This window comes from Mustela nivalis (assembly GCF_964662115.1).
Source record: "Mustela nivalis genome assembly, chromosome: 11".
NCBI lineage: Eukaryota > Metazoa > Chordata > Mammalia > Carnivora > Mustelidae > Mustela > Mustela nivalis.
Window position 1 is genome coordinate 85,506,424 of NC_139030.1, and position 20,533 is coordinate 85,526,956.

The 20,533-nt window shown below is 51.9% G+C and overlaps 3 protein-coding genes across 12 annotated transcripts; 1 reads left to right on the plus strand and 2 right to left on the minus strand.

The window, feature by feature from the left end:
• Positions 1-610: 610 nt before the first annotated feature.
• On the minus strand, positions 611-4,078 carry STK16 (serine/threonine kinase 16). Of its 5 annotated transcripts, none has more exons than XM_082691542.1 (8): positions 4,016-4,078; positions 3,463-3,652; positions 2,666-2,885; positions 2,268-2,401; positions 1,977-2,097; positions 1,755-1,850; positions 1,215-1,336; positions 611-1,098 (listed from the first exon to the last, which is right to left on the minus strand). In XM_082691542.1, the coding sequence occupies exons 2-8, from the start codon at positions 3,546-3,548 to the stop codon at positions 960-962; spliced, it is 918 nt and encodes a 305-aa protein (XP_082547668.1). In that variant the 5' UTR covers positions 3,549-3,652; positions 4,016-4,078; the 3' UTR covers positions 611-959. The 5 variants fall into 5 exon arrangements, with proteins under 5 accessions (XP_082547668.1, XP_082547670.1, XP_082547671.1 ...); XM_082691544.1 differs by lacking the exon at positions 4,016-4,078 and adding an exon at positions 3,865-4,015; XM_082691545.1 differs by lacking the exon at positions 4,016-4,078 and adding an exon at positions 3,950-4,007.
• GLB1L (galactosidase beta 1 like) lies at positions 4,074-14,426 on the plus strand. Of its 2 annotated transcripts, none has more exons than XM_082691486.1 (17): positions 4,074-4,309; positions 5,479-5,617; positions 5,821-5,987; positions 6,231-6,381; positions 6,549-6,609; positions 10,800-10,894; positions 10,984-11,158; positions 11,242-11,300; positions 11,403-11,524; positions 11,633-11,673; positions 11,870-11,988; positions 12,297-12,371; positions 12,489-12,578; positions 12,729-12,842; positions 13,143-13,274; positions 13,404-13,619; positions 13,989-14,426. In XM_082691486.1, exons 2-17 carry the CDS (start codon positions 5,549-5,551, stop codon positions 14,256-14,258), a joined length of 1,956 nt encoding a protein of 651 aa, XP_082547612.1. In that variant the 5' UTR covers positions 4,074-4,309; positions 5,479-5,548; the 3' UTR covers positions 14,259-14,426. The 2 variants fall into 2 exon arrangements, with proteins under 2 accessions (XP_082547612.1, XP_082547611.1); XM_082691485.1 differs by having other exon boundaries at positions 5,491-5,617.
• On the minus strand, positions 14,367-20,498 carry ANKZF1 (ankyrin repeat and zinc finger peptidyl tRNA hydrolase 1). Of its 5 annotated transcripts, none has more exons than XM_082691479.1 (13): positions 19,878-20,498; positions 18,996-19,102; positions 18,667-18,769; positions 18,361-18,554; positions 17,854-17,966; positions 17,611-17,758; positions 17,101-17,329; positions 16,806-16,952; positions 15,698-16,181; positions 15,422-15,533; positions 15,127-15,294; positions 14,904-14,989; positions 14,367-14,697 (listed from the first exon to the last, which is right to left on the minus strand). In XM_082691479.1, the coding sequence occupies exons 1-13, from the start codon at positions 20,023-20,025 to the stop codon at positions 14,574-14,576; spliced, it is 2,163 nt and encodes a 720-aa protein (XP_082547605.1). In that variant the 5' UTR covers positions 20,026-20,498; the 3' UTR covers positions 14,367-14,573. The 5 variants fall into 5 exon arrangements, with proteins under 5 accessions (XP_082547605.1, XP_082547608.1, XP_082547607.1 ...); XM_082691482.1 differs by having other exon boundaries at positions 19,933-20,472; XM_082691481.1 differs by having other exon boundaries at positions 18,657-18,769; positions 19,933-20,472.
• Positions 20,499-20,533: the final 35 nt, after the last annotated feature.

Below are 20,533 nucleotides of genomic sequence, written 5' to 3' on the forward strand. Positions count from 1 at the left end.
TAGGGAACAGGTTTCAGCCCAGCAAAGCCAGGGCCCCTGTTTACTCAGCAGAGTCGGGCAGGAAGTGGCAGCTGGATACAGCCACGCCACACGGGCCTCATTAATCATTAACCATGTGTGTGCTAGAACCCTCTGGGAGAAACTCTGGGCCAAATGGCTGCCACCTCCACTCCCCTCACCCCCAGGCTGAGGCTGGGAGAGACCTGCTCAGCTTCGGTCCAAAAGCTTCCTCAGGTGTCTCCACCCAAAAGCCCTTGCCTGGCAAACCGGCTGGGCTGCTCTGACTCAGCTACCCACTCCTGGGAATGAAGGAAAGAACAAACTGAATGTGCTTCTGGGGTGGGAGGGCATGGTCCCAGTTCTTAGCACACAAGCCAACTCGGTCCAGAACAGCGTAAGTTTCTGACTGAGACAGGGCTGGGAGAAGATATGCCTCCTCCAGCCAGCCAGGTCTCCGGTAAGGACACCTGCCTCCTTAGGCGGAAGGATGAAGTCATGTCACTCCTCACGAAGCCAGTCCCTCTTCCCAGTCTGTTCCCTTGGAAATGGCAACCAGACCTCAGGCCCCTGGCCCCTCTTCTCTCTCCCTCCAGGAACAATGAGACTAAGATCCACACCAAGCTGCTTTCACTTTATTCTTCTATTTATACATTCTCCTGCTCCCAGATGTGAAGGCAGACCATGATGTAGGCTCTGCAGTCCTGCTCAGAGCCTTTATAATTCTATCCGTTTCCCTTTTCCCCCACTCCCAGCCTCGTCCACCCCAACTCAGTCAGTCCCCCTGTCCAGTTGTTGCTCTTGGGAGGTCAGAGAGCAGAAGCAGAGAAATAAGACTGAGTCAACTGTCCCATCCACCTGCCCCAGTGACAAGAAAGCAGCCCTGGAGAGACTGGATAGAGGTTCTGAGGGATGGGAGCCAAGGCACAGGGGTCACCTTCTCAATGTGGCCACTGGTTTGTTCAGATTTGGGTGGTGTGCTGGCCTGAAGCTGAGGGTTGCAGTGCCTCCAACTGACTGAGAAGGAGAGAAACAGGAGGGCGCTGCTGGGGATCTACAGTCATCATGGAGGTCAGCAGCTGCCGCAAGGCTGAAGAATGCCTGTGGAAGGAGGCGGGCACAGTGACTGGAGGGTCGCTGTTCCCCGTGCTAAGGTTCCAACTCTGCTAATGGCAGAGAGGAGTCTGAAATGTTTCGGTGCCCCTTTTATTGCTCACCTGGGGGTCTGGGGGATGCTGAGTTGGTTCTGCACAGCAAGGGCCACGCTGTCACCCTTCTGGAACACCATGTCATATGGGCCTTCCCCAAACATCATGGCGTATAGCACACAGCCTAGGGACTGAGCATAACTTGGTTATACCTTGGCAGGGGACCAACGGAGGTGATTATCTCTCCTCTTATCCTGTAGTGAAAGGTGACTTCGTAGCTATAAAGAATATGCTGACCTCAGCCACAGGACATCACCAGAGTCCAGAGAAACTGCCAGTTCGCTGGAGGCCTCTGTACCCCTTGCTTGACCACTGCCTTCAGCCTTGCCACTTAGCTCTACTCAGTCTGTTCGAAGGGCAGGATTATACCACTTCCTGAGCAGCTGAGTACCATGTCAGTGACAGTTCCCAGGAAGGAAGTCGAGGGGGATGGGGACATACATGGTTCCTGGGGCCCCATGCTTTTGAAACCAAAGTCCCACCCCTCCGTCACACAGCAGGCAGAACAGCACTCCTCCCCCGCCATGTGCCCGGCCACATGCTCCTCACCCAGACATCAGTGCGCTCGTCAATGACACAGTGGCTCTGCACGGAGAAAAGCTCTGGGGCCCGGTAGGAGATGGTGCATCGCTGGGCTGCCCAGTCCTGGAACAGTGGCCCCACAGCTCAAATGAGGGGCACAGGTCATGGTCACGTGATCAAACTGGGGCAGGCCAAAGAAAAGGTTGAGGATGGAGAACAGGAGGGGAAAGAAACTGGACACTCTTTTACCTGCAGGGCTAGCGCCTGGCGGGAGCCCTCCACATGGATGCAAGCTTGATTCATGGAACCCAAGTCCATTAAAATTGGCTGCCCCTCATCTCCAAGCAAGATATTGGTGGGCTTCAGGTCCCTGTAGGGAAGTGGAAATGGCCCATGAGCATCTCTGGATAGGGAGGCTAGAATCCCTTGGGGCAAAAGAATCATGGATACTGTTCCTCGGGAGGAGAGCGGAGACCTCTCATTCCTTTTGGTGAGGCCCTTCCTTTCTGCCCCATAAGCACACAGGGCCCTCCCACTGACCTGTGGGCATAACCTCGGGCATGAATGGCCTCAAGGCCTCTGCAGATACCCAGCAGCAGCTGAAGGATCTGATCTTCAGTCAAGAAGTTGCCTTTGTCCTTTAGCCTTTCTATCTCGTTCCACAGCGTGCCCCTCTGCAACACAAATTTCCCCATAGTTGGCCATCTTTTCTGAGCCTCTGCTTCCTCATCCTAATCCCTTTCCTGTGTCACAGCCTAGCAACTCTTTCACCACACACACTAGACACCTCACCGTCCCACTTGGGTTCCTCTAAACCCCAAATCTGCAGCGGCCAACCCCAGGACACGGTCTCTGCTTCCTAACATGCTGGACTACTCACACAGCCCTCGGTAGATGATTCTGTTGCAAGCCCCTCCATTGCCAGGAGACTTTCTGACCTTGAAGAAGGGCAGCAGCAGCCAGGCCTCATGTTTAGTGCCCCGCTCCCTCAGACAATAAGCCACAAGGCGAAGGATGTTGGGGTGATGGAAGAGGCGATGCATGTCTGCTTCTCGTTGGGCCTCCTCCCGATCCTGCTGCTCGTGACACAGGATCCGCTTCAGGGCGTAGAAGTGTCCATCATGTAACCCCTCCACTAGGTCCACATAGCTGAACCCACTGTGGGCCAAAGGGGTCAGTGAAGGACCACGGTCATCTCCCACACTGCTTGGACCCCGAGGAACTCCCTGGGGAGAAGGGGAGCGGGGTATCTTTCCCAGCTGGCAGAAACCCTCCCAAGATGTGGCTTCAAGAGAAGTCTGAAGATTTTACATTCTGAGCTCAAGAGTAGGAAAACCATAATTCGAGGTACTCTGGTCATAATGCACTGTTCTGCACATGAGAAATGCTCCATAAATATTACATGAGTAACAGCATTACCAAGTGCTGGGAGCCAGGCCCTGGGTGAGGTGTTTTATACGCATTATCTCATTTAATCCTCACAACTCCATCACCAACAAAAGACAATTATCTCCATTAAGCAGATGAAGAAACCATGGCTTTTCAAGGTCACACAAGGTGGATCCAGGAGCCCCGGCCCCAGAATCCACTTCCTTGACCATGTCACTAGGCTCTCTCAGGTGAGCTAAGAGGATAGGTTAAGAGAATAAAACTTCTATGCCCCTATCATGTGCACACTGCTGTCCTTCAGTCACCCAAACCCTGGGGACTAGCTAAGTGATTTCCAAACACTCACCCCTCCCCCAGTTTTTGGATGAAGAGGTAGCGCTTATTGTCAATGATGACAGTTCCCCGAGAGCAGACACACAGCGCGTGGCCCATAGTGTCTCAGTCATCCTCCTCAAGGGCGGTCTGAGGCTGCTGACAGCTGCGTCCAGGTTGAGTGGGCTCTTCCAGGCGATGCGCTGGGGGTCCAGCGGATCATGCTGGAAGGAAAAGAACAGCAGGGTCGTGGGTCAGGCACGATCCAGACGATCCCTGAAATACTAATGTGGAAAGCTGGCGCCCGGGTCTCGGGTCTCGGAAGGTGGAGAAAACGGGCCTTGGCGACGCCAGCTCCAAGAAGGCTGGGGTCGGGTGCCTTAAAGCCTCCGGCCACGCAGCGACTGCAAGGCCGCTTCCTCCAACCTTAGCCCACCTCTGAGCGGCGCCCGCTCCCTCGGCCATCGGGGCGCCACCGCAGGGCAGAGGGTAGTCCGGCCGGGTGAGAGGCGCAGACCCACCCCTGGCAGGGCCCACCCCCTCTGCGCGCAGAGCCCCGGGAGGGCCAGCCCCGACTCCCCACAGACCTGGCTCCGGTTGTAAAGAAGCGCCGGGGACCGGAAGACGTGGATACGTCATCAGTCCGCGCCGGCGTAACGGCCCGCGGTATCCTAGCAACCGCTGGGCTTCGGGATAATGTGGGGGCACCGAGCTGAGAGACCGGGGGCGGGCTAAGCCTGGGGGAGAACGGGTCCCAGGACCCGGGTGAGGGTTCCGCACCTGGCCTTCAGTAGTGGTCAAGACGCAGGCACCCACGCCAAAAGCGAGCAAAGCCGGGCTCCGCCCGAGGCCCCCAGGACCTCCATCTCCCAATGCCGGAGGTAGGAAGCTGACTACAGTCCAGCCCCGAGGGTCGGGTGCTGGGGCGCGTGCTGCCGGCCTGGACTCCTACCCCCTACAGCTCTGATCAGTACAATCTTGGGGTCTCTGACCTATATCCCACTCCCCTAGTTTCAGTGGTTGAGACCTTAGGCTCTTGAGCCAGACTAGGTTCTAAATCCTGTCTTAATAGCTTAGTTACTAGCCGTGTGGTCTTGAACCACTTAACTTCTCAGAGCCTCAGTCTCCCTAATTGTAAACAAGGTATAGTGGTACCTAAGATTAAGTGCACGTACTGTGAGGCCAGACGGCCTAGTTCAAATCCCAGCTCTGCTAAACTAGTAGTGTAACCTTGAACAGGTTATTTAAAATTTCTGTCTCTCAATTTCCTCATCTGTAAAATGGGAATAATAATTATCAACTGCACGGAGTTTTTTGAAGATAAAATGAGATGTGATGTGCTTAGCACAATAGCTGACATAGCCCTCAGTGTCAATAAACAAATTACTGATATTTTTATTATTATTTTATTTTTCTTATTCTGATCCTTACATCCCAGGCTTGGGACTGTGAAGGCAGGAGTCATGGAAATTCACAAACTCCCAAACCTTAGCACCAAGTAGCTGTCCTTGACATCTCTCACACAGGGAGGCAGGGATAAATTGAAGAGCAGTGCACATCCAAAGAACATGGAATGGCTGAGGTGGTACAGGGCCACCGGGAAAAAGAGTCCTTTTACAATTTGGTCCCTCGCTTTTCACACCACTGGGAAGATCTGGTTTCTTTTGGTTCTGAACCGTTTTAGCCCCCCTGGTTCTGACATTCATTCGTCTAGATTTAACCTGCTATGTGCCAGGCCCCGTGCTAGAAGCTGAGGATTCAAGATGGACAAGGTACTCTTCACCCTCAGGGAGCTCAGTTTAGTAGGACAGTGCTTCTCAATCTGGAATGTCTTTAGGATCATCTGGGAATCTTGTTAAAATGCAAATTCTGATTCTATAGGTCTGAGGTAGGACCTGAGACTCTGCATTTCTAAAAAGCTCCCAGGTGGCGATGATGAAGCAGATTCAAGATACAGAGGATTTTTACAAACTAGTAGAGTAGTGGGGTGGACAAGTCCAGGGTACTGGCCTGGCAACTTGAGGTGGTCCCCGCCCCCTTGCTCGCTGAGGTTCCCTCCCAGGAATCCGCCACGTGACAGCCGGACCGCCCTCTCAGACTAGAGGAGCTCTGTTAGCGCCATGGCCCCCAAGAAGCCGCTCTGCCTACCCGCCCTGCTGTTGCCACTTCTGACGCTGCTGCTGCCCCAGGTAAAATGACAGGACTGAGTCAGCAGGCTGGGTGTGGTGAGGCGGGACGAGACAGAGCCCAGGAGAGAAGGAAAGTGAAAATCACAGAACAATGGGCAGGGCTAGTTCCACCTCCTCTACCGACACTGCGCCTCCTCCCGTCCCCCCCCCCCCCCATCCCGGACTCCAGACCTCTGCCGAGCATGGTCTCTCTCTCTTTGCAGGCAGGCACTCGGTCGTTCGTAGTGGATCGGGAAAATGACAGATTCCTCCTAGATGGGGCCCCGTTCCGCTACGTGTCTGGCAGCCTGCACTACTTTCGGGTACCACGGGTGCTTTGGGCAGACCGGCTTTTCAAGATGCGAATGAGTGGCCTCAACGCTGTACAGTTGTAAGAAGTACTCAGGAGAGCCATGGAGGGTGGGATTTACTCTTCCTACCACCCCCGTAAGAAGGGGTTTGGGGACAGGAAGACCAGCTGGGTATGAGAGCTCCGGGACTTTCAGGCCAAGGGTGGGAAAGGGTGAGCCAGGACCTCCTTCCGGCAGCTTCCTGGAGATTCCCTGCAAGGCCTGAGCCCTTAGGCTTCCAGGACCTCCCCACCTTCGGCCCTGTTAACCTCTTTCTTTCTCAGTTATGTGCCCTGGAACTACCATGAGCCCCAGCCTGGCGTCTATAACTTTAATGGCAGCCGGGACCTCTTTGCATTCCTGAACGAGGCGTCTTTAGCGAACCTGTTGGTCATACTGAGACCAGGACCTTACATCTGTGCAGAGTGGGACATGGTGAGTTAGGAGAAGGGACAGAGCCAGAGCCACTCACAGGCAGTTCCTCCACGCCTCCCATCTGCCTACACTGTAGGGCCACTTCCAGTGCTGCATTCAACATACTCCCTTCTTACGCGCCTGCCCCCCTCAAACAACAAAACCTGCTGTCGTTATGTTTGTCTCAGGGGGGCCTTCCGGCCTGGCTGCTTCAAAAACCTGACATACATCTGAGAACCTCAGATCCAGGTGAGTTGAGACAACATTTTTAACACAGAAAAAAAGCAACCAACAGCCACAAAATGGGTCATTTGGGTGCCCCAAACCGGAGAGACCATCCCCAAACTGGAGCTCATTCATGCAGACATTTGAGTGTCTCCTTCATGCCTAGTGAGGTGCCACATACTGGGGGACCAGGCATACCCAGCTCCTGTGCAGTGGAGCTTATGGTGAAAGAAACAGTTTTTTATAAAACCAAAACCTGCAAGATTAGCACAACCTGTAAAAATACCAGCTGTGGAAATAGACAAGGAGTTGAGATCATGAGTAATAGGGAAGGCCCGTTTGGGGTAGGGACATCAGAAAAGGCTCTTCTGAGATGATGACATTTCACTTGGCTCTAGGGAAGGGAAAGCACTGGTCATATGAAGAGTGAAGTGACAACAGCCAGGTAGAGGGAACAGTCTATTCTAAAGCCCAGAGGTGGGAAAGAACATGGCCTGATTGAGGCCAGCTTGGCTGGAGCATAGTGGGTAAGGGAGGGAGGAATGTGTCGTGAAACTGGAGATAGATCAGGACTGTTCAGGCAGGACCTGGTAGGCTGCTGTAAGGCTTTGCATTTTATTCCAAGCACAGCAGAAAGCCATTGAAAGAGCCTAACCAGACAGGTTTGATTTGCTTTCAGATTACTTTAGCCTGCATGTAGAAAATGGAGGGAACAGGGCAAGGGTAAAGGTGGAGAAACTAACCGGGAGACTCTGACTGTAGTTGAGAAGGGAGGTGATGGGAAGAAGAGGGGAGAATTGAAATGCAGGTTGGAGATCAAAATCACCAGGACTTGTTGATCGATTTTGACAGGAAGGAGAAGGGTGGGGGCAGCATAGGTAGGGTCTGGAAAGAAAGGGGTCCCCTTTCTTGCCAGTCTAGGTGGTGGTGCCATTTACTGACATGGGGAAGATGGAGAAGACTAGGGTTGGCAAAGGACCATCTTTTTGGCCGGGGGGGAAACAGTTCTTCTGGTCATGTTAAATTTCTGTCCCATCACACTCAAGTGAGGATGTTAAGTAAGCCACAGATTGTGTGATCGTGGCATTCATGGGGAGGTCTGAGCTAGAGATAAATTTGGGATTCCTCAGTCTAAAGATGGCGTTTACATCCATGGCTATTGAGACATTGCCTGAGGAAGCAGCATAGGGAAAGAAAAGATGGGAATTCAAGATTAAACTTGGAAATGCCCAGTATTTCAAGGAGTTTGAATTTTACTTCAGGTGTGTAAACAGGAAGTCATCAGAGCAAGGGAGTGATTTTATCTGATTTCTATCTTTCAAAAAGATCACTCTGGTAATCTGGTAAGAACGCTTTGTATCTGCTGGGGACCCTGCAGGGACTGTCCCACTTCTGAGGGTGCTTTCTGCCCCTCACAGCAATTCCCCAACTCAGCTGGCTATGAAATACATTTGAAATGGTAATTTGTGCTGGAACACCGGCAGGCGGTGTCTGCTTTTCTCAAGAAAGCCAGTGACCTCTTCACTGCTGAGTCCACACTCCCTTTCCAGGCCTCTCTTCTCCTTGGCCAGTCAGGAGCTCCCAGCCCAGCTTTTCCCATGATCCTTTCACATACACTCTTCTCTTGGCTTCCAGGATACCACCTTTTTCTGACTCCTGCTCCTTCCCCGTGCCCCAGCCTTGCTGACCACTCCTTATTAGTCTCTTTTGTTTGTTTGTTTTAAAGATTTTATTTATTAATTTGAGAGAGAGAGGGAGAGCCTGAGCAGAGAGAGAGAGAGAGAGAATCCGGGGGCAGGGGATGGGGGGGTGTACGGAGGGAAAAGCAGGCTTGCTGCTGAGCAGGGAGCCCGATGCAGGACTCCATCCCAGGACTCTGGGACCATGACCTTAGCCAAAGGACGACGTTCAGCACACTGAACCACCCAGGCGCCTTCCTTCCTAGTCTCATGCTGGCTCTTTTCCCGTTCTCTTTCCGGTAAAGGCTGCGGTGTTGCAGGGCTCAGGCCTTGGACACTTCTCTTTTCTATGTGTTCATTCCTTAGACAATCTCATTTATTCTCATGGCTTTCCATCCATCTAACAGCTAATGACTCTGAAAAAGGAATCTTCAGTCAGGGTCGCCTAGGTGGCTCAGTCGGCTCAGATCAGGATCCCAGCGTCTTGGGATTGAGTTGTGCATCACGCTCCCTGCCAAGAACCTGCTTCTCCCTCTGCCTGCTACTCCCCGGGTCATTCCTACGATCTCCTCTCAGTTAACGGTGACTCCATTTTGCAACTGATCAGGCTAAGCACTGTGGTGTAATTCGTCGTGCCCCTCCCTCCCACCTCACATTCAACCTATCAGAAAACCCTGCAGCTTTACTCTCAAAATACATTGAATTCAGCCCTTTTCACCACCCACATTAATCCAAACCACCTCTCCCACCTGGCTACTTTAATAGCTTACTTACTGGTTTCCCTTCTTTGCCCCTAGCCTCTGTTTTCGACACACGGTGATCCTGTTAAAATAGAAGTTTAAATACATATCTCAGATCATGCCATTTCACTGCTTAAACGTCTCCAATAGGTTCTCACCTCATTCAGAGTAGGAACCATGGATTCCTTAAAATGGCCTATTGGGGGCGCCTGGGTGGCTCAGTGGGTTAACCCGCTACCTTAGTAGGCTCGGGCCATGATCTCGGGGTCCTGGGATCGAGTCCCGCATCGGGCTCTCTGCTCTGTGGGGAGCCTGCTTCCCCCTCTCTCTCTGCCTGCCTCTCTGTCTACTTGTGATCTCTGTCTGTCAAATAAATAAATAAAATCTTAAAAAAAAAATGGCCTATTGGATCCTACCTTGTTGGCCCGGTCATCTCCCCGACCTCTGCTCTTTTCCTCATTGTTCATGCTGGCCTCGTTGCTGTTTTTCAAACCCACCAGGCACAGTCCTCCTTTGAGGTATTTGCACTCAGTGCTCCCACCGTCTTCCTGCAAATGAGGCCTGCCCTGGGCTACTCTCTAAAATTTAAGCTCCCCCACGATTGTATATCCTTCTTCCCTGCTTTATTTTTTCTCCGTGGCACTAACAAACTATCTATTTTAGCTATTTATTTATTGTCTGCCCTCCTCACTGGGAAGGAAATTTCACAAAGGCAGAGATTTTTATCTATTTTGTTCTACTCTGTATCCCTAACACCTAGAACATTGGTACACAGGAAGCATGCATAAATATTTGTTGAATGAGATTTAACATATGCTTGGATTAAAGGAGACAGTTAAGTCTGGACACCCCTTATACAGAACACAAAATGTAAAGGAATTCAATGTTTTTGTTTGTTTTTTAAAGATTTTATGTATTTGTCAGAGAGAGCGAGCACTCATTCACAAGCAGGGGGAGTGGCAGGCAGCGGGAGAAGCGGGCCCCCTGCTGAGCAAGGAGCCTGATGTGGTATGAGGCAGGACTCTGTCCCAGGACCCTGGGATCATGACCTGAGCCAAAGGCAGACGCTTAACCGACTGAGCCAGCCAGGCGTCTCTAACATTCTTCTCATGTTTAAAAATGAAAATTTAGGGGGACGCCTGGGTGGCTCAGTTGGTTAAGCAGCTGCCTTCGGCTCAGGTCATGATCCCAGCGTCCTGGGATCGAGTCCCACATCGGGCTCCTTGCTCCGCAGGGAGCCTGCTTCTCCCTCTGACTCTGCCTTCCACTCTGTCTGCCTGTGCTCGCTCTCGCTCGCTCTCTCTCTGACAAATAAATAAATAAAATCTTTAAAAAAAAAAAAAATGAAAATTTAGGGACGCCTGGGTGGCTCAGTTGGTTAAGCAGCTGCCTTTGGCTCAGGTCATGATCCCAGCATCCTGGGATCGAGTCCCACATTGGGCTCCTTGCTCAGCAGGGAGCCTGCTTCTCCCTCTGCCTCTGCCTGCCATTCTGTCTGCCTGTGCTCGCTCTCTCCCACTCTCTCTCTGATAAATAAATAAAATCTTTAAAAAAAAAAAAGAAAATTTAATTTAAAAATTAAATTTATAAACACTGCTTTTAAGGTTTCCTGAGCTCAGATGTCCTTGCCATGCAAATTCACAGGTGCTCAGGGTTCAGAGTCATTTGTGGACAAGTGGGATACAAACTGTAGCCCAGGGTTCAGACAGCTCTGAGCTTGCTGACCTTGGTGCTGTGGGTGGGGGCTGCAAAAGTGGTTGTGTCCTAATGAGCAGACCACCGCTTCTTCCTTTAGCCTTTCTTGCCGCAGTGGACTCCTGGTTCAAGGTCTTGCTGCCCAAGTTATATCCATGGCTCTACCATAATGGGGGCAACATCATTAGCATTCAGGTACAAGGGGACCAGGCAAGAGGAAGGCGGTGCCAGGGGTCCTAACCTCCACTGGGTAGCTGAGCTCCACTCCTCCTTTTCCCTGGCAGGTGGAGAATGAATACGGTAGCTACAGGGCCTGTGACTTCAGCTACATGCGGCACCTGGCTGGACTCTTCCGTGCGCTGCTGGGAGACAGAATCCTCCTCTTCACCACAGATGGGCCTGAAGGACTCAAATGTGGCTCCCTCCAGGGACTCTACACCACTGTGGATTTCGGCCCAGGTGTCCTGAGCCGGGGTGGAGTGGAGTCTGGGGACTGGGCATCTCCTCTGTGCTCATCTCTCATCTTTGCCTCCTTTCCGCAGCTGACAACATGACCAAAATCTTTGGCCTACTGCGGGAGTATGAGCCCCATGGGCCGCTGGTGAGGAGCTGGAGGGGAGGGCAGTCAGAGCTGGAGTCAGGGTAGGAATGGGTCCAGCTCAGTTCCCATCCCGCTTACAGCTGCTGTCACTCCACATTTTAGGTGAACTCCGAGTATTACACAGGCTGGCTGGATTACTGGGGCCAGAACCACTCCACACGGTCCGTTTTGGCTGTGACCAAAGGCCTAGAAAGCATGCTGAAGCTGGGAGCCAGTGTGAACATGTAACTGGAGACATGGGGGCCAACATGAAGCCATTAACAGGGTGTTGGGGGATCGAAGCGATTCAGTGGGTCAGCTTTTGCCTTTCTCCCCACCTTCCCCCACTTCAGGTACATGTTCCACGGAGGCACCAACTTTGGATACTGGAATGGTGAGTCCGCAGGGTCCCTGGGATGGAGTCAGGGAGGCATCAAGGAATTGGAATCCAAGGGCTGGGTAGATTAGGAGGTCTAGAAATTGGATGTGGCCACCACTGCCCCCTCTGGCAGCAAAATTCTTTGCATGAATGTCTGCCTAGTGCCTATCATTTGAAAGACACTGAATTAAGGAAATCGGTTTGACCCCAGGTGCTGATGAGAAGGGACGCTTTCTTCCAATTACTACCAGCTATGACTACGATGCACCGATATCTGAAGCAGGGGACCCCACACCTAAGCTTTTTGCTCTTCGAAACGTCATCAGTGAGGTGCCCTACCACTTCATTAAGCGCCCAAGGCTCTTATTAATTTGGGGAAAGGGAGTACCTAAATTGTTTGTAATGGGATCCCATAAATCACTGGTGGTTGTCTGGGCCACGGAGCCCAAAGAACCGTTTCCCAGCTACGCAGATGGGACTACCTGGGAAGATAGACATAAGCATGTGCAAAAGTACAGGATCTTCATGACCCCTTGAAACCATTCCCTGGACCCCAGGTTGAGAACCCTATGCTAGGGTCTTGGAATAAGGGTTGTTTTTGTGGTTTTCCTATGGCTCCTGAGAGAATTTGGGCTCAGTTCCAGGAAATTCCCCTGGGACCTTTACCTCCCCCCAGCCCCAAGATGACGCTTGGACCTTTGACCCTGCAACTGGTAAGCTCTTCTTCATCTTTTCTGATCCTACCCTTTGTTCTCTAAATGGCCTAGCCTATCCTGCCCTCTATTCTGGAACTTCCCTTTTATTCTAATACCTTCCCCTTCTTCCAATAGGATGGGGATTTGCTGGCTTTCCTAGACTTCCTGTGTCCCCAAGGGCCCATCAGTTCAATCTTGCCAATGTCCTTTGAGGCTGTCAAACAGGTAAGGCAGAATCCCACATCCAGCAGGCATGGCAGCTTTCCTCAACAGCCATGGCCAAAGTTTCCTTCTGCCCTGCACACCTTCCCCAGAGAATCCTCTCTTACCTCTCAGTTCATCTTAAGTATTAAGTACTTCCTCTTCCATACCCAGGACCGTGGCTTTGTGCTATACCGGACATATCTGACCTATACTGTGTCTGAGCCAACACAGTTTTGGGTGCCTAACAATGGAGTCCATGACCGCGCCTATGTGATGGTAGATGGGGTAAGGACCTAATTCTAGGCTACCCTTGTGAGCCTGTCTCTTCTCCCCTCCCCAGCATCCTTTAGCCTTAAGTTCCCTGTATCTGCCTTTTCCCACTGTCTGCCCACATTTGCAGGGGGGCCTCGGATAAGCTGGGATGAGGATGAATTTAACTGAGGCTAAGGTTCCAGAATGCATGGGTAACCGAAAGATGGGCTGTGTTCTCTTTGCTCTCCAAATATGTGGGCTAACGTAGCTTCCTCTGTCATGGCCATGAGTTAGATGCTGAGGCCTTCCTCTCACAGCTCCTCTTATCTACAGGTGTTTCAGGGTGTTCTGGAACGAAACATGAAACACCAACTATTTTTGATGGGGAAAGTAGGGGCCAAACTAGACATCTTACTGGAGAACATGGGGAGGCTCAGTTTCGGGTCTAACAGCAGTGACTTCAAGGTAAGTTGGTTTTTCCCACCGCTTCTCCTCCGGACTCTTACTAACCAGACTCCCTTGGAAAAATAGGGGCCTAATAGAGGACAAACAAGAGCTTAATGAATGATGAGTTTTCGTTTGCCTTCTTTGCAGGGCCTATTAGAGCCACCAGTTCTGGGGCAAACGGCCCTCAGCCGGTGGCTGATGTTCCCTCTGAAAATTGATAAGCTTGTAAAGCGGTGGTTTCCCCTCCAGCTGAAGAAAAGGTCACATCCTCAAGTTCCCTCTGGCCCCACCTTCTACTCCACAAAGTTTCCAATTTTAGGAGAAGGCGGGGACACTTTTCTCTCTCTACCTGGATGGACCAAGGTACTGCTGACAGTGGGGTCAGAGTGATGAGAGGAGTATCATGGAAGGAGGGGGAACAGAAATTATTCCCGATTAGAAACCCAAAAGGGAAGGGCGCCTGGGTGGCTCAGTTGGTTGAGCATCCAACTCTTGATTTCAGCTAAGGGTGTGATCTCAAGGTCCTAGGATCAAACCCCCGTGTCAGGTTCCACGCTTGGGATTCTCTCTTTCTCCCTCTGCCTCTCCCCGCTGCACGCTCTCATTCTCACTCTCAAATAAATAAATCTTAAAAGAAAGAAGAAAGAAAGAAAAAGGAAACCCCAAAAGGGGATGATTCTACCCCCTTGAGAGCTGACCCTTTTATTTTCCGCTCTCTCTTCTCTTTCCCAGGGCCAAGTCTGGATCAATGGGTTTAACCTGGGCCGGTACTGGACAAAGCGGGGGCCCCAAGAGACTCTCTACGTGCCAAGACCCCTGCTGTTTTCTAGGGGAGCCCTCAACAAAATCACACTGCTAGAGCTAGAAAACGTGCCAGCTCAGCCCCAAGTCCAGTTTCTGGATAGGCCCATCCTAAACAGCACCCTGCATAAGACATACATCTACTCCCTCTCAGCTGATACACAAGGTGCCCCTGAACCAATGGAGTTAAGCGGGCACTGAGAGAAAGGTAACCCTCGGACCTGGGACACGGAGTGGGCAGGATTCCTTGGTGCTGGCCACAATGACCTCAAGGAACCAAAGGCCACAAGGCCCAAATGCTAGTCCAAGTGCAGTTTCCTTGCCAAACTTTATTGTGATTAAAATTCCAGAGACAGTCCCAGCTCCACACTCCTCTGTGGCCCTGTCTTTGCCTGGGTTCCTGAGTGTCCTTCCTAATCTTCCGAATACTCTGCTTTCACGGGAAAGAAGAAACCTAGGGCTAGTGTGAATGCAGCCTCTCAGGACTGAGCTGGCTCCAGGCGCAGCCGTGAGAGATCAGGAAGAGGGCTTGGCGGCCTGGCAGCGGTGGTCCCGGAGGCAGCGTGTGGAGCAGAAAGAGAAGTCGAGATAGTGAAAGGGAGTGAGGCCCTGGAGGGATGTCCCACAACTCCAGCAGCGTCTGGACAAGAGGAAGACAGATGGTTGAACAGGTACCCCAGAAACTCTCCAATTCAGGCTCTCTCCACCCCTCTGGCCATTTCTGGTTTGGCTCTAGAAGGTTTCCAGAACATCACCAGTCCCCCCAATGGCCTTTCTGAGTACGCTGCAGCATTCAGTCTGCTTGCCCACTCCCAGCCTAGCCATCGCGCCAGCCCCTGCACTTACGGAGCACTGAGGTCCACAGAGCCGGGGGTCCGCAGGGTGGGGACGCCCAGCTGGGCAGCTAGCCGCTGCTCTGCAGCCAGAGCCCTCTGAGGGAAAGAGAAGTCTTGTTAAGGACAAGGCCCCAGTGGTGGGCAGAGTACCCAAGAAGGGGCAGCTGCACACTGGGAACCAGTCACACCTCTAAGGAAATCAGGGCTGTGGAAGAGAGCAGCTTGGGCCTCACCTTCTCACGATCACTGAGGGCAACAAAGCGCTGCTGCTCTTCTCGCTCCCTCTCCTCCTGCTCCCGCTGCTTCCGCTGCTGTTCCTCCCGTTGCCGCCGCGCAGCCTTCTGCTCCCTTTTCCGCATAGCCTGCCGTGCCTCCATTTCGGGCGTCAGCGGCCCTGGCACCTGGAGGATTTCCGGGGAGGTGTAAGGTAAGACCCATACCTTGGGAAAACTCTAACAAAGTAGAAAAGATTTTAGCCTGCATCTAGGCTGCCTTCCTACTGTGCTGCTGCTTCCTTTTCCAGCTGACCTGAGCCTTGCTGTAATCGTAAGCATCTGGATTCTTCTCCATGAACCTTCGGAACTCATTTCGCGTTGACCTGTCAGCTGCAACCGTATATGGTGGCCGGGCCCGGGAGTCCCTAGGTGCGAAGAGCCCCAAATATGGGTTCAGCTTGCCTCTCGCATCTCCCAACCTCACCCAAACAGATCAAGGGGAATTCTGTCAAGTAGCCAGTACCAACGTTAGCCTCCAGATGATCCTCTCTATACCCCCAAAGGGCTCAGCTTGGAGACCCCTACTTACTGCACAGTAGGGTCGGCACCTGCCTCCAGCAGCAGGCGAACCACTGAGCCTCTCCCAGCAGCAGCTGCTGCATGCAGGAGGGTGAAGCCACTGGAGCCCCAGGGGGCACTGAGCAGAGACAGAACTCCAGGGTCTCTGGGGCCGGCAGCTAGCTGGAGTTTCAGCATCTCGACGTCTCCGGCTCGGCAAGCAGCTAGAAGCATGTCCCAGAGCTCTGACTGATCAGGGGTCTTGGCTTCATCCAGGGAAGGCCCCAAAGGGGCCATGTGTGCCTGGGCAGACTGTGAGAAGGCTTCATCTCCTTGAGGTTGCTGGGGAAGCGTCACGGGCGTCCCAGCTTTCAGGTCTCGGTTCCTCTCCTTATTCCTCTTCCTCCTCCTCCGCTTTGGCATTACCTCAAACTCACGAAGATCCAGGGTCCCCACTGTCAACTCTACTAGTTCCAACTCTACCTCGGGGCTGTCCTCTTCCTCCGACCCTGGACCTAGGGAAAAATACGACATGTTTGGTCCACCTAAAGAAATACACTGGTGGGCTGCCCCAGATGTATAAGAATGTACATAAAAAGAATCCAGATTGTCTTAAAATGAAAAGAAATATTTGTATTTTGTCACCCGAGATCTGTATCCATTAGTACTGCGTGCAGAAATGAGGCTCAGCTCAGACGGGAAAGACCCAGAAGGAGCTACGGAGGGTCAAGTATCCTTAGACTCTCCCCTCGAGCCGCGTTAGGATGGTATACAACGGGGGAGAGCATGGGGGCAGTGACAGCCACTAAGGCTAAGAGTATGAGGCCGGGAAAGCAGGCCTTAGCTCCAAACCACAGCATCTGGTAAGAAAGCAAATACGTGAGATTTGTGCCACACAAGCATCTGTTTCATGCACTATTTCATGTTAAGTACTGAGATACATCAGTGAACAAAAGCGAACAGGAAGTCTGGAAAGGTCCCTGACCCAGTCCCAGTGATTGCTACCAGGTGCCCCTTATCATAACGAACTATGTGTTGTGTAGAGCTCATTATAAAGAGGGAAGCAACAGTAGATTTGACACTGCATTTCCGGGACAGACACCCAGAGAGAGTTGACAGCTGCCAGATGGGACTCAAACCCTGTTTGGAAGATTCCTCATTCTGCCCAAGTGCCTCATTTTCATCACTGGAGACCTTTCTTTCTGCCTCGGTAGCCTTCTTCCCCTCTCTCTTCTTCCAGTGTGTCTGAGGTGAGTCCAACCTGTCTGCCTCCCAGGGGTCCTCTCCTGTCATAAAACAAAAGATGTTTCTCAAGTTGAGCTGAGCAGAAGCCAGCCCAGGTCTCTCTCAATGAAGTATACATGAGAACCCAAGGCCTGGGCTGGAAGGTACAGAAAGGTCTAGGGAGTCTAAGGACCTGGATCAGCAGCTCACCATGGACGTGCAAGGTGGTCAGCTTATGGAGCACATGCTGTAGCTCTCGGAAGGTGGGTCTGCGGGTAGCGAGGGGGATATCCCAAAGTCGGGGATCCCCCCGTTGCAGGGGTGCCCCATGGCCTCCGAAGAACAGGGACCGGCCAGAGCGGGGAGCACGCAGCAATATTGTCCCAGCCTCCCCCAGCGCTTTGGCCCAGACTGGCCCTGCCAGCAGGTCACGAACATCCTAGAGAAGAGAGTAACTCAGCCCCGTGCAGCTTCACTTGCTATTTCTAAATCTCCAACCCAAACACCGGCCCACAGATGACGTGTAAGGAATGGGACGCACAAGACAGTAGAGGGGAAGGAGAATGAGAGGACTCCTGGGGAGCCATCCCTAGTCTACCTTCACCTTCCCAGAAATAATGAAGACCAGAGGATACAGGCGTCAAGCTCCCCACTGTAACATTTGATGAAAGGGGACAAAAGGAGAGGAGCAGACCACCAGATCTGTGACACCTAACTCACCTTGTATAACGTGGCTTCATTATAGCGCCTCAGGTTGGCTCCAGCAGAGCGAGAAGCCCCACCCCGGGCATCGCGAATTCCCTGGGCTGTGCCCCGCTTGGCCCGCACTGTGTAGCGGTGAAAGGTTTTGTGGGTCACCACGTCTCTTCTGTAGACAACACAGACCCAGTGCTGGCAACTGGCCCGTACACCCAGGCTAACAGGACCCACTGCATCCTTATACCCCAGGCAGCACCCTCTCACCCTTGGAAAATGGCTCCAGCAAAGTGCCCAGCTGCAGCCATGAGCACCACGCAGTGTCTGGGACCTCCGTTTTGCAGGTTGTGTAGGAGTAGTTCGGGTTCTTGTTGGGGCACCTGGAAGATAGAGGGAGAACACAAACATGCCCATGGCACTCACTGACAGGAAGAAACCCAGTGCCAGTGCTGAGTGTCTTAATATGCATGATCTCATTTCCTACAACCATCCTGAGGCTTGTCTCCCAGTGTTCAGACAAGGAAATCTGAGGCTTATAGAGTACAGGTAGTCAAGATCAAGTGGTAGAACAATTCAAACCTAGATGGGTCTGTTTCCAAACTTAATTCCGTTACGCCTGACCCCCAGATTCAGGCCATGTCAAGCAAGACTGTGCTGTCACTGGTGAGACCCAATCCAACAGGAAGAAAAGTAAGAGATGGCCTGGGCTTAGGGGAGACCTAGGCTGAGTGTACAAAGGCTGTAGTTGGCTACACAACCCGGGTTGCCACTTGCCTGGCGAGGGCCTAGCACACAGCGATAGGCATAAAGAAACTGGCCCTGAGCGTTCTGGAAAAGAACCCGATGAGGGTGGAAGCCTTGGGGTCTGCTGGGCTTCTCAGACCCAGCCCTCTCCTCATCCGGTATCTGCAAGCTGTCCTCACTGGCTGAGTCTGAGTCCTCTGATCCTGAGATGCTGGAAAGATCTCCTGAAAACAACATGAGGTGCACAAGTTTGGTGTTCCATCTTTGGCCTTTCCTCAAGCTCCTAAACCTTCTTCCAACCCCATGTCCTACTCAACATGTCCTACCGGCCATCACCTGTGGAGCTCTGCTTTTCAAAATCCAGGGCAGACAGGCGAGGCTTTTCCTTGAGACGTTGCTTTAGGTTAAACCGATGCCAGTCAAGCTTATAATGTTCCCTCTGGTAGGAGGCAAAGAAAGAGGCTGAATGTGGAAATACGCCCTAGCCTGGCCCTTTGTGGTACACAAGACCAGTGATAGAATTCCAGGAAATATGACCAGGTAATACCAACTGCCTCAGTCAAAACATGGACCTTTATTAATTAAAGACACGTCACACGTCTCCCTCTCCTCACACCCCATGATACTTTTGCTTCCACCCCTTAGCTTTGCACCTCGCTTTCTACCTGTTCCTGGTGGTCGTGGAAGGTCTGGTCACAAGTAGAACAAAATAATTTCTCTGAAATATCCGGGAGACCCTGGAGTGGCTTTCTTTCTGGGCTTGCTCTCTCCCCTGAACATAAATAAGGGGAGGGTAATCAGAGGGGGAAAGGGAGTCCAAATCTGCAGTACCTGGAATTACATTCAGGGTCTGGTATACAAAGGAGAATACAAAAGAAAAAGATGGCACATCCTTTCCTTCAAAGAATTACAATCTGGGAATCATGAGATAAATGGCACAGTAGTCACTTTTCTCAGTAAAGCTATTATGTGAAACAGACATATATCAAACACGTTAACTAAAGGGATTGTTTAGAGTAATCCTGTAGAAAATAATTTTTGGTAACGTTAAAATTATTTTTAACTGCAAAAACCACTTCCCAAACGTCCATTTTTTAAGCTTACATTTCCAATTACAGTGTGGTTTGTTTCAAACTTCAAGAAAAACAGCCAGAGACAAATTAAGGTTGTAAAAATAAAAATAAGTAAATAATTGTTTTACAAATAAACAAATAAAAATTGTTTTACATTCATTAAGAACGACTGATTTGATTGGAAACCAGTTAAATTTGGCCGTATCTAGGAATTTTGAAGTTTTTTGCAGGCAGTGCTGTAAACACGACCAGACGTAAGAAATGACAAGAGCCTTGTTTGGAAACAATTCGGGGGGCCTGTGCGGGAAACAACCCGGAGATTGAGGGAATTGAAGATAAATTTTATCCTGTAGAAAGAGATGTCAGCAAGGGCTCTTAAACCGGGGAATATCAGTAAGAATGTGTTCCCTGGACGAGCAATAAGCTCTAGCCCGTCACGGTCCTCGTGGGTCCTCCCCAAACCTTCCCGGATACCTGGACAGGAAGCCCGCAGAGCCTGGGCCACAGCCTCCCCAGAAGGGCGGCTCACCAGGCTCAGGCCCTGAAGGACCGGAGCATCCGCGCTGAGGTCAAAGAGGGAAACCAACGCAGGAACCTGGGTTGCAGCTGAAATCGGCGACATGGCTGAGCAGAAATTCTTTAGGAGGACCTTCTGGAGCAGAAAGGGGGACAGAAACAGAGCTCCCCAGAGTGCGATCCTACCGCCCGGTCTCCTGCCTGCCTGACTTGGTCTCCCCACGCCGGAAGGCACCTCGGGCCTCAGTCTGGTACCAGGAATCCGCTCTGGGGATTAATACGTGACCCCAGGCCGCTTTCTCAAACCCACAGTCTCGAACCACATAGAGTGAAAGGGGAAGCATCCAACTCCCAAATCGAGTCCAGTAGAGCCAAAATCACTCAGGTTCCCTAAGCGACCGCTCCTCGATACCCGTGCGATGAGCTCCAGCAATGACTAAACCGCGTGCACTCGTCCGCGCCCTCAGAAGCGGCACCAAACGCCCCAGTGAGCCGAGCCGTACGCTCGTTTACAATTCCAAGCCCGGATTTCTGCAACACTACAACAATCTCGTCACTACGGCGCAGCGAAGGGGACAAACGGCGTCGTCCGGGCCTCAGCCCCGCCCCACATG